The sequence below is a fragment of the Hydra vulgaris genome, chromosome 13 (genome assembly GCF_038396675.1).
Source record: "Hydra vulgaris chromosome 13, alternate assembly HydraT2T_AEP".
Taxonomy (NCBI): Eukaryota; Metazoa; Cnidaria; class Hydrozoa; order Anthoathecata; family Hydridae; genus Hydra; species Hydra vulgaris.
In genome coordinates this window covers 21918549-21931164 of record NC_088932.1, presented here as the reverse complement: position 1 = coordinate 21931164, position 12616 = coordinate 21918549, and the positions used below count along the sequence as shown (strand labels likewise).

The window sequence follows — 12616 nt, the reverse complement described above, 5'->3', positions numbered from 1 at the left end:
TGTTCTGAGTACTATTTATGCTTTGAGTCAAGTTCTTCAATCAAATTTAAAAATGAATAAAGTACCAAAAACTATAAAACACAAAAAACCATCATCATCATCAAGTTCTCTAAACCTATCGTTCACTAATATTTGTGGTCTTTGAAGTAACTTTTTTTCTGTTAAGTCTTATCTCTTGCAAAGTTCACCAGACCTACTTGCTCTTTGTGAGACTAATTTGAGTTCGGCTGTCTCATCTTGCGATCTTAGTGTTGATGGTTATCTTCCTTTAATTTGTAAAGACTCCAATAGTCACATTCTTGGCCTGGGCGTTTACATTCGTAAGAATTCACCCATTTGTCATGAAACTAGGTTTGAATCCACAGACTATTCTTTTATGTGCTTTCGTTTAGGACTTCACTCTATCGCTTTTCTCTTTGTTCTATATCGCTCTCCTTCATCTCAAGACTGCACTCTTTTTGATGTTATTTCTGATCATATTGACCAAGCCCTCTCTCTTTATCCATCAGCAAATATAGTTGTTGTCAGTGACTTTAACACTCACCACTCTGAATAGCTTGGCTCTAGTGTCAGTGACTATGCAGACATTAAAGCCCACAACTTTTGCCTTTCTCAATCCCTAACTCAAATAGTCAACTTTCCAACTCGCTTTCCAGACAACCCGAATCATTTACCTTCTCTACTCAACTTATGTCTTGTTTCTGATCCTAGTCAGTGCTCAGTCTTCACATTCACCCTTAGGTGCTTCTGATCGCGGTTTGATCTCTCTAAAACTAATATCTCATTCTCTTCATCACCTGAATCCCCCTATTATTGTACTTCTTACAACTACAGTAAAGCTGACAGGGATTCTTTCGTGATTTTCTATGTGATGGCCCTTGGGTAGAAATCTTTTGTCTTTCTGTGGACTAATGTGCTTCTTACATAACTTCGTGGATTCAGGCTGGCATGGAATCTTTTATTCCCTCTCGACGATTCCAGGTCAAGCCACACTCTCCTCCATGTTTTTCCTCACACTGTGCTGCTGCAATTGCCAATCGAAACCATTATTTCCATATTTATCAGCAAAACAACTCTCCAGAAAACAGATGTCTGTTTATTACTTCTAGAAACCATTGTAAAAAGGTTTTGTCTAACACTAAAGTCCGCTATTCTCAGGTCATGAAATCTTGTATCTCATCTCAAAAATTAGGCTCTTGTGGCTTCTGGAGAATCTTTAATAGTATTAATAGTAAGGGCAAATCTTTATATCCACATCTCTTGTATGGTTCAGACTTTGTCACCTCACTTAAAGACAAAGCTGAATTGTTTGCTAAAAACTTTTCATCAATATCATCTCTTGATTCCTCTAGTTGCGTTCTACCTGATATTGCCAACAAACAGGTTGATCCATTGCTTGACATTTGTATCACTCAAGCTTCTGTATCTAAAGTGATTTCCTGATTACCTTGACTCTTCTTCAGCTTGTTGCCCGGACAACATACCTGTTATTGTCTTGCTGAAGTGTTCTCCGGAGCTGTCGTCTATACTCTCAAAACTATTCAACAAGTGCTATCAGATTCTTGTTTTCCAGCCTGCTGGAAAGCGGCATCTGTTATCCCTATCTTCAAAAATTCTGAAGAGCAATATGATTCGTCTAATTACCGTCCTATTAGTCTTCTTCTTATCATAAGCAAGGTTTTTGAATCTTTAATTAACAAACACTTAATTTCTCATCTTGAATCTAATAACTTACTTTCTGACCATGAAAAGGATCTCACTTCTGCTACAGCATGGGGCTCACAGTGGCTGGTGAACTTCAATACAGATAAAACTCAATTTTTTTCAGCCAATCGTTATCGCAATAATTTAGATCTTCCTATATTTATGAACAGTGATGTACTCGTTGAGTCATCTACTCTTCATCTTCTAGGATTAACTCTTACTTCTAATCTTTCTTGGAAACCATATATCAAATCAGTTGCAAAATTAGCATCTGCTAAGGTTGCATCTCTTTATCGAGCTCGACACTTTCTGACTTCGGATTCTATTCTTTATCTCCATAAATCTCAAATCCAGCCTTGTATGGAATACTGTTGCCATATCTGGGGTGGATCTTCTAATGATGCCCTTTCTCTTTTAGACAAGGTGCAAAAACGCATTGTAAACATAGTTGGACCTGCTCTTGCAGCCAACCTCCAACCATTATCACATCGTCGTAATGTTGCTTCTCTTTCTCTTTTTTAAAAATACTATAATGGGCACTGCTCTAAAGAGCTAGCGTCTCTTGTGCCATCTACTAAAATTCATTCTCATGTTACTCGTCATTCAATTAAGTCTCATCCTTTTTCTGTGACTGTTCCTAAGTGCTCCAAAAATGCTTATTCGTCTAGTTTTTTTCCTCGAACATCAGCTCTTTGGAATTCGTTTCCTTCATCTTGCTTTCCTGATTCATATATTTTGCAATCCTTTAAGTCGTCCGTCAATCGTTATCTTGCTCTGCAATCTTCATCTTTTCTCTTCCAGTAGCTTCCAACTTTAATTAGTGGTTGCTTGCAGCCTTGTTGGAAGCGAAGATGTTTAATATATATATATATATATATATATACATATATATATAGCTGTATGTTTATATATTTATATTAGGGTTATGACTTTTTTTTCAACCCCATGCTCCTGTACTGCAGTTTGATGAACTTTTACCTAAAAAGTACGAAATGAACTGTTATTTGCATATCTTTTGAAAAAAGTTGATCCCGCTATTGAAAAATTAATTTTTAACTTCGCAAACCGATTTTTATTGTCGTCATCATTGAAATTTATTTAAATTTAGTTAAATATTTTAATAAGTATATTTTTTTTTAATAAAAAATTTTTGAGACAGTTTTTAAGATGCACATACATTGACTGAAAAATATACATTCATTAAAATATTTAAATGAATTTAAATAAATTTTAATGATGAAAACAATAAAAACCGGTTTGCGTAGTTAAAAATCGATTTTTCAATGGCTGGGTGAACTTTTTTCAAAAGATATGCAAATAATAGTTCATTTCGTGCTTTTTAGGTAAAAGTTTATCAAACTACAGTTCAGGAGTATGGCATTGAAAAAAAGTCATGACCCTTATGTATATTATATATGTATATATATATATATATATATATATATATATATATATATATATATATATATATATATATATATATATATATATATATATATATGTAGTTTATCAAACTACAGTTCAGGAGTATGGCATTGAAAAAAAGTCATGACCCTTATGTATATTATATATGTGTATATATATATATATATATATATATATATATATATATATATATATATATATATATATATATATATATACATATATAATATATATATATATATATAATATATATATATATATATATATATATATTTATTTATTTTACTTTCAGAAAACAGATTTATTAGGAGGAAAAATTATGTTGATGCCACCTCAGGTAATTTTGTTAAGGTTTCTTTAGTTATTTAATGATTAGTTTTTGAGTGATTGACAGTGTTATAAGTTATCTATCAGTGTTATAAGATATCTGCTTTACGACACTCTTTTTAAATGTTGCTTGTAAATAAACATAATTTTTGAAACCTATTTTGTCAGTGGATTCAATGTGATGTTCGGACCTTGGACTTGGATGTTATTGGAAAATTTAGTGTTATAATGGCTGATCCACCCTGGGATATTCATATGGAGGTATGACAATCTCCTTTTAATTAAAATAATAATTTTGAACAGAAACTGTTATACTTATTGTTGTAGCATATAACATTTATTTATTACTATTTTATTAAATTCATTGTTCGTAAACTTTTTATTAAATGAAAATCATTAATTTTTTCCTAATTAATTAGTCTGTGTGTGACAGATTAATTCGTTATTTTTACATTGTAAACAAGGTATATATGTATATATATATCCATCCTTATCTCATAGTCGAAAGAGACTTTTATGGTAAAAAAAAGTATCTTTCAACAATATTTTAATGACTTTAACAATTAACCTATATTTTAATGTTATCTAAAAGTTAAGACAATTAAAATAATGCAGAAGTTTTTTTTTATTAAGTTTTAAAAAACTTTTTTAAAAAACTGCAATAACAATGACTGAAAATTTTTTTAATTAATAGTGTTTTTGTTTTTTTAAAACATATTTTTAAAACAAGCACAAAGTGTTGCTATATCAACTATCTTATAGCCTGCTCCTACAAGGTAATCCTGCTACATTGACTATCTTATTGCCTGGTGCTACAAGGAAGTGCTGCTACATCGACTATCTTATTGCCTGCTGCTACAAGGAAGTGCCGCTACATTGACTGAGGGTTTGAACAAACAATCTATCATTTTAAAAAATAAACTTTATTCAAGCTTTTAAACACTTTCTAGTCTGGTTTATTAGCGGTCTCTTTAAAACTACAGTTTATGGAAGAAACGTTTTGAATACCATACAAAACTATATATATATATATATATATATATATATATATATATATATATATATATATATATATATATATATATATATATATATATATATATATATATATATATATATATATATATATATATATACATAACATATATATTTATAACATATATATTTATAACATATATATATGTTTTTGTACATATATATATATATGTTATATATATACATATGTTTTTGTACGTATATATATAACATATATATATATATATATATATATATATATATATATATATATATATATATATATATGTTATATATATATGTACAAAAACATATATATATGTACATATATGTTATATATATATATATATATATGTTTTTGTACATATGTATATAACATATATATATATATATATATATATATATATATATATATATATATATATATATATATGTTTTTGCATTTAAGCTTCCTTATGGAACAATGGCTGATCATGAAATGAAGCAGTTGCAAGTTGGAAAGCTTCAAGATGATGGATACATCTTTCTCTGGGTTACTGGAAGGTTATTTAAAATCTTTAACTCAATCTATATATTTTTTTTTTTTTTTTTAATGATTTAAGAAATACACAAAAACAGACACTTTAGTACTGTGCCTATTGATTTTTTGTTAATAGTTTATATTTATAATAACTTTTTGAAATACTTTCTCAATAATAAATTTCAGAGCTATTGAACTAGGTCGAGAATGCTTGGAAGTTTGGGGGTAATGATTTTTTTAAAGTTATTCTTTAATTATTATTATTAAAGTTCGTGTCTTGAAAATTTATTTAAATATGATATTTTATATTAAATTTAAATAAATTTAATATAAAATTTATAATAAATAAGTTAAAGGGTTTTTTAATAACTATAAGTAAAGGGTTCTTTAATATATAAACGAAGTTAGTAAGCAAGCAGCCAAATTGATTTTAAAGGTATAAACGAGTAGATGAATTGATTTGGGTGAAAACCAATCAGCTGCAACGCCTAATTAGGACTGGACGAACTGGGCATTGGATAAACCATGGAAAAGAACACTGTATTGTATGATATTTGTTTGCTTTATTTGCTGATTTTTTTTAAATTGTGTATATGAGCTGCACTACATTTTTGTTAAAATATAATACATGCTATATTTTATTTTCAAAAAACGTTAATTTTTTTTAGATTGGTGTTAAAGGCAGGCCTGATTCTTCTATTTTCAATAAAGGATTAGACTGCGATGTTCTAGTCTCAGAGGTTGTCTTTTTTTTAAATCGGATTATTTAAGCATAATGAAATTCAAGATATATTGTTGTAACACATTTTTTTTTTGCTAGGTTCGTGATACAAGTCATAAACCTGATGAAATATATGGATTGATAGAGCGTTTGGCACCTGGACAACGAAAGTTAGGTATAGCTAAGTGTAATATCTTATTAAAAGTTAGGTATGTTAATATATATTGCGATCTGGGATTAACAAGGTTTTGGTTTTGGTAACAAGGTCTTAAGTTTTATGTTGTGAGAATTGAAAAACTTTTAGAATTATATTTTTTATATAATTAGAAATTTAAACTTTTAATGTAATAATTTTGTGAACTAAAATTACTAAAAGTTAAGATATTTTTAACTTAATCTGTATAAAAAAAGTGTATTTTTGGTGATGATGATAACCATGTAATTCTTTTTTTATATATACAATGAAAAGTATAAAATTTAAAAACAAAAGTTTAAACAAAACAAACAAAAAACTTGAGTTATTAAAATTAAGAAACTTTTAAGTACAACAATTATATCAAATTATATTTTGTATGATTTTTTTTTTTTTTTTTTTTTTGAATATTTAAGTTTAAATGTTTTTTAGTCTAAATCACGTGTTTTACCGCAAAATAAACTTGAAATGAGAGTTACAATAAACTTTTTTGAAAAACCTTTATCAAATCTAACTAAGATTATCAAGACCGTACATAAGCGGATCCAGCATTTTTGGTCTTTGAGATAGCTAACTTCCAGACACGGAGCAAACTCCAAACATTTATATATTTATACTTATTTCACAGAAGGATGCTTTGCAAAATATTGCGATGATTGAAGCCTGGGAACAAAAAAACCCCCAAATTTTTGCCGCCCTTGCCCAAACGTGAGAGCAACAAGTTGATAAAATATTTTTTGCACTATTCTAAACGAGATTTATATTCATAAATATATTTTAAATTTCTTAGTAAAATATTCCAGCGTTCAAAAATTATGACCATATAAAGTGAACCCCTCTCATTTTGAGGGGATTATAAATTTTATATGGTCATAATTTTTGAAAGCTGAGAGATTATACTCTGAAACTTAAGGTTTATCGATGAATATTAATCAAGTGAATAGTACAAAAAATTTTTTATCAACTTGTTGCTCTCAAGTTTCCGGCAGGGGTGGAAAAAATTTTGGTGCTTTTTTGTTGCCAGGCTCCAATCATCGCAAGTTGTTGCAAAGCATCTTTGTTTGACAAGTATAAACATGTAAATGTTTAGAGTTTACTCCATGTCTGGAAGTTAGCTATCTCAAAGACCAAAAAATCCTGGATTCGCCCCTGCCGTAAATAAGGCATTATTTTTGTTACTTTTTTTCTGTTCCTTGAATACCTACAATAGTTAAATGTCTTAAATAACAAATACCTGGGCACTTGGAAAAGCAAAACAATTTTTAATAAATCCAAAATTTAAATAGAAAGGCGAAAATCTGTCTAAGGTTTTAGTAAACAGTTTCTAATCACTTAAACTTTTAGATTACCATGATGAGTTTCTTATTGTCAATAGATTAGCCGTTTAAAAGTTATTTATTTTGAAAAGTATATGATTTTTTTTATTTCATGAATTTTATAATTATTTATATGCAATATTTTAACATTTTTTAAATCGAAACTTTTTTTATAAAATTTATTCAAAATTTATTAATTTTTTTTCTTACTATAGAAATATTCGGTCGACAGCACAACGTCCAACCTAACTGGCAAGTGTTCATTAAATTTAATAAGTTTTTCTGTAATGCCTGTTTATTTCGATTTTTTATATGTATTCTTTTAATAAAATACACCATGTTATACTTTGCATGAACTTATAGGATTACACTTGGCAACCAATTATCTGGGGTCAACTTGATTGAACCAAGTGTAGTAAAGCGTTTCAAAGAAAAATACCCGAGTGGAACATGCATGGAACCAGATAAAAAACCAATACCGACTATCATTGATGCCGCTCCTCAACAAGTCGGATCGGTGTAAAGATTAAATGATAATTTAATCTCTAAGTGAGATAATTAACACTGGATGAACTCTCTAAAAGAAGTACTTGAAAAAAAGTAAAATGTTGGTTTTTTAAATGTGGAGAATATTACCCAATTATCTTTGCGGAGAATATTAATCAATAAATATTGGTTTATATCACTTTATTATTGTTTCACGGTGGAACACTTTTGAAAGGAACGCTTACAAAGAGTATTTATATTCGTTAATTAAATGTAACCTGTATTACATCATGTAAAAAATAGTTTGTTAACATTTCCTTTAATTTTTACAATTACGCAATCAATGTGAAATGATTTGACAACTTTTGAACCGAACTTTGTTCAAAAATTTATAATGCTTCCATATTTAGTAATTTAAATACTTTTTAAATTCGTTATTAGTTTGTTTGCTGCCCGAGGTTTTCTAATACAGATATTTTTATAATTCAGATACAGTGCTGGCCAATAAATTAGGAATTTAGAAGGATTTGATCAGATTTAGCGTATTCAGCCTTACTTTGGCTATATAATTACATTCTAATTTTTGTTTATTACATAAGTTGCTGTCATAATACTTATTTTATTGCTTGTTGTCATGGACTTTTCAAATTTGTTGCTAAAATATGAATTTTTTTTGTATTTTGTATAAAATATGCTTTAGGTTCTTAAGGCACTTGATTGATTTGGAGATATCTGGTTATTAATTTTGGCGTCTTTTGTAGCTTAATTGTAATTTTACTTGTATTATCGCTCATAAGTTATTACTTTGCTGTTATTGAAACAAGCTTCAAGTGGTAAGAGAGAAATTACTATTTGACAGAAATGGGTAAGAAACAGCGTAGCAAAAAAAAGTGAAATAATACTGTTATTAGAAAATACTGCTCTTCTGAATTCCGAAATAGCTCGCAAGTTAGAAGTTTTGCGTCAGACTGTGGAAGAATCAGAAATAAGCTGTCCAAAGGCCAAGATGTCATAGCTATCAAGAGAGAAAATTGTAAAAGAGCCTCCAAGACTACCCCTAGGAATGATAGCGTACTTCTGAACTTGTGCCGAAAAGGACGTAAGAAATCTTCCGTAAAGTTAGCACAGGAATGGAATGGCATAATAGGACTTACAGTAAGCTCAAAAACTGCTAGAAGACGTTTGTTGAATTTCGGCTACAAGGCATACAAACCCACGAAGAAACCCAAGCTGACGATTGCAATGAAGGAGAAGAGGCTGACGTGGGCACGTCGACACGCCGATTGGACCGAAGACGATTGGTCGAAGGTAAGCAGTTTACATACTCTTATGAAATTATTTAAAGTCAGAAACATATTGCCCACTTTATGGTAATAGTATAATATTTATTTTTTCATTAGTTTTGTCATGTTATTATTTGTACTTTCCATATCATAAAATACGGTATGTAATACCGTACCGAGTACCGTTATTTTACAGGATAATATTTATTATCCAGGCGTGCTTCTCTGATGAGTCTATGCTGGAAGTCTTTGCTGAGAGGGCACGATTTGTTCGAAGGAAGAGGCAAACCTCCCCGACTGTATTCTGGAAACTGTAAAACACCCGCAAAAGATCATGTTTTGGAGTGTTATTTCTGTCAACGGACCGGGGCGTCTGTATTTTGTGGAAGGGATCATGCAACAGGACCAGTACAAGAGAGTACTGGAAACACGTGTCATACCACGGGTAAAAGAATGGTATTCACGTGGAGATGCAATATTAATGCAGGAGCTCCATGCCACACAACCAAATCCTTGATGAAATTCCTGAAGGAGCAGAAGATTCCTGTTCTGGATTGGCCGGGCAACAGTCCCGACCTCAACCCGATCGAGGGGCTGTGGAACGACCTGAAGAGGGAAGTTCTGAAAACTGCATTTACTAACAAAATAGAATTGACTGAAAAATAAATTAATACATGGCACCACAGTGATCCTATCCGTCGTCTCTGTGTGGAATTTATCCAGTCGATGCCTCGTCGCGTTTCAGCCATTCTAAGAAATAAGGGTGGACACACCAAATACTAGGCAGCAAACTTAATGATCTTTCAGAATTTTGCATTTGTGACATTTTTTACATGGTGCTTCTATATTTAAGTCTTATTTAAGTCATTTTTAATGTTTTTTTTGGGTTGTTAAGTTACTCTTGTTGTTCTATTTTAATTTCTTGCAATAAATGTGATAATTCCTAATTCATTGGCCAGCACTGTATAATTAAACTTTATGTTTGAGGTAAATAGACCAGATATATTTGTAAACTTTTCTGTTTTTATTGGTGTCTAATGAGGGCTTTTTATTAAAATTTATAAAAGTTAAAATCTAGAGACATTTAAAAAAATTACCGGTGAGAAAGTTTTTGTAAGCAAAAATATGCTAACTTATAATAGATCACTTTTTAATATTCAGGCAATCTAATTTTATAATCATGTAACGCTTTCAACCTACTCGGTACTAGGAAATATTATCAGATATATAAATGTAAGAATCCCTTGATTTTGAGTTGATAATGGCTGAGTCGTCGAGATAGGTAAGAAGTAACTCTTTTTTTCTAAAATAAATTAGAGCGATCAGTATCCATATGTAATGCTTTGGGTAATTCAAGTGTGAATATTATTATTAAAATCGCTGGGAACTTGGTGTAGCATTTTGATTAATTCGCATTTAATGGTTGAGAATACAGAAAATATTGACATAATGACATGCGATGTTAGAATTATCTTGTTCAATCTCCACTTTTTGAAAAAATTAATGTATTGGTAGTGTTATGTACTACAGGATGTTTTTTTTTACTGTATTGAAACCTAAGTCATAAGTAAAAAAGTTGCGGGGAAAGTATAACTTATAAACATATTTTTAAATGCCGTCTTCTAGCGACGTAATTCTAACGTTGCGATTATAATTATAAATGATTGATTGATCATTATTTTTGCAAATTAGACTTACCTTACCCAACGTGACTGCATCAGGGAAAATCCCCTCGTTTATTGAAAATTTTAATACCGATTTATTTATACTAACAATTTAAACTTAATGATATCACATTATCATTAACTTTTTCTAGTTCACAACGCTTGCGTTAAGCTCGTAATAACTTGTTTAAGTTTTTGTTAGCACTTTAAAGATAGAAAGCAGGGGAAAAAATTGTTACCATAATTTTTTTGCCTGATAATAAAAAAATTATGTCCATTTCTAATTACGTTTTAAAAAATCAGTATAATTTAAATATCTTAAGTGAGCAAGCTGGAGACAGTGAAGAATATTCTATTAATGCTCAAAAACGTTTAGAATATATATGCAAACAACTTAAATTTTTATTTAGAACTTTATCTACATTAATCCTCACTCTTGTTTTTAGTTTTTATCTAAAATGCGTGTCAGATCTGGCGCAATAATTCAGACCCAGATCCTACCCGGATTTTTAAGATTTGGATTCGGATTAAAATCCGCATTAAATTGTAACTTAAAAAACAAATTTTTTTTAATTTTTAAAATATATATAACCTTAGTTAATTTTGTGAAATAAATTCTTTGTAGCATTTCATATCAACAAACCTATTTTAGTTTTAATTTCTATCACTTTTATTACTTTTGTTGTAACTTTTTTAAAAGCATAAGGTATCATTTAAGCTACTCCTAAGTTTGTTTTCAAATAATGGTTTTGGTCTAAAACGTTTGTTTTACATAAAGTACATGTTTTGGTCTAAGTTGATTTTACATAAGTTTACTAAGTTGGTTTTGGTCTAAGTTGGTTTTACATAAAGTACATCCTCTACTGCTAAATAAATTGCATGGGCATACCAGATGTGATGTAGTGGATTGATTAAACGGTAAAAATTAACCATAACAGATGCACGATCTGTAGTTCTACTAACTACATCATTATTAAATTCCAGTTTGAATTCATTCAACTTTTCACTTACTATCTCTACAACTTTTTCAGATGACATACTCCCGATAACAAGTACAAGTCCAAGATTATAATGGCTTCTATTTGTATGCACAATTTATGTTCATATAATGACATGTTTTAATTGAAGAATATTTATCAACAGTTAAGCTAAATCTGATGTTGTCAGCTTTCCTGTTTTTTAATTCATCTGTTAATTGAGCCTTAATGTCTTTAGCATGATCCATTAAAATATTTTTATTGGAAATTGAACTTAAAGATATTTTTTGTCTTTTGACTAAATCGAATTCTCGTTATCTCTTACGTTTAGCAACACTATGCCAACGTGTTAAATGGAAGTTCATCAATTGCAATGAGATCTGTAATAAGTATATTGGCAATAGTATCTTTTGCTTGTACAAAATTTTTGATGTCTTTTTGGGATAAACTTTGAACTATTTTTGTTGGATGTAATAGTAGCAATTCTATTTTATGCCTAATTTTTTTTTTTTAATTATAAATTTCCCGTTTAAAATAACTACAACTTTCGTTTTTGTAAAATGGCGTGGGCAAGAACAACACAAAATAGTCTTATCGCCAAGCCCCTAAAAAACTTGTCATTAAAAATTTTGTCAAATATAAATACAAAAAAATAAAAAAATAAATAATAAAGACATTAAATTCTAAGATTAATTTTTAATAATAAACTGAACAGAAACCAAAAAAAAGCGATAAAAAACCAACAACAAAAATACTCAAAATTATACATAACAGTTTTCAATTATTACGACTAAGAATTCAGAATCAAGAAATATAATATTAAGAATTAAATGTTTTAAGAAAAATTGTTTACGTATAATAATAAAATAAAAAAATAAGAATTTGTTAAAGAACCGATTTTTTTAAATCTTTGCAAATAAAATGAAAGCATACTTTACAATATTTTTAAGACCAATAACTAAATATAGAAGAAATCCTTCAATTCA

General features: G+C 29.3%; 1 protein-coding gene across 2 annotated transcripts in view; it reads left to right on the top strand.

Annotated features, from left to right (window-relative positions):
* LOC100197970 (N6-adenosine-methyltransferase subunit METTL3) overlaps window positions 1–8019 on the top strand; it is a 42905-nt gene extending 34886 nt beyond the window's left edge. For both annotated transcript variants that reach the window (XM_065816336.1, XM_065816335.1), the window contains exons 14-22: window positions 3422–3466; window positions 3625–3717; window positions 4919–5013; window positions 5177–5215; window positions 5427–5535; window positions 5659–5730; window positions 5811–5886; window positions 7436–7472; window positions 7584–8019. In XM_065816336.1, coding sequence (XP_065672408.1) covers window positions 3422–3466; window positions 3625–3717; window positions 4919–5013; window positions 5177–5215; window positions 5427–5535; window positions 5659–5730; window positions 5811–5886; window positions 7436–7472; window positions 7584–7743 — 726 coding nt within the window. In that variant the 3' untranslated portion in view covers window positions 7744–8019. The remainder of the gene's footprint in view (window positions 1–3421; window positions 3467–3624; window positions 3718–4918; window positions 5014–5176; window positions 5216–5426; window positions 5536–5658; window positions 5731–5810; window positions 5887–7435; window positions 7473–7583) is intronic.
* Window positions 8020–12616: the final 4597 nt, after the last annotated feature.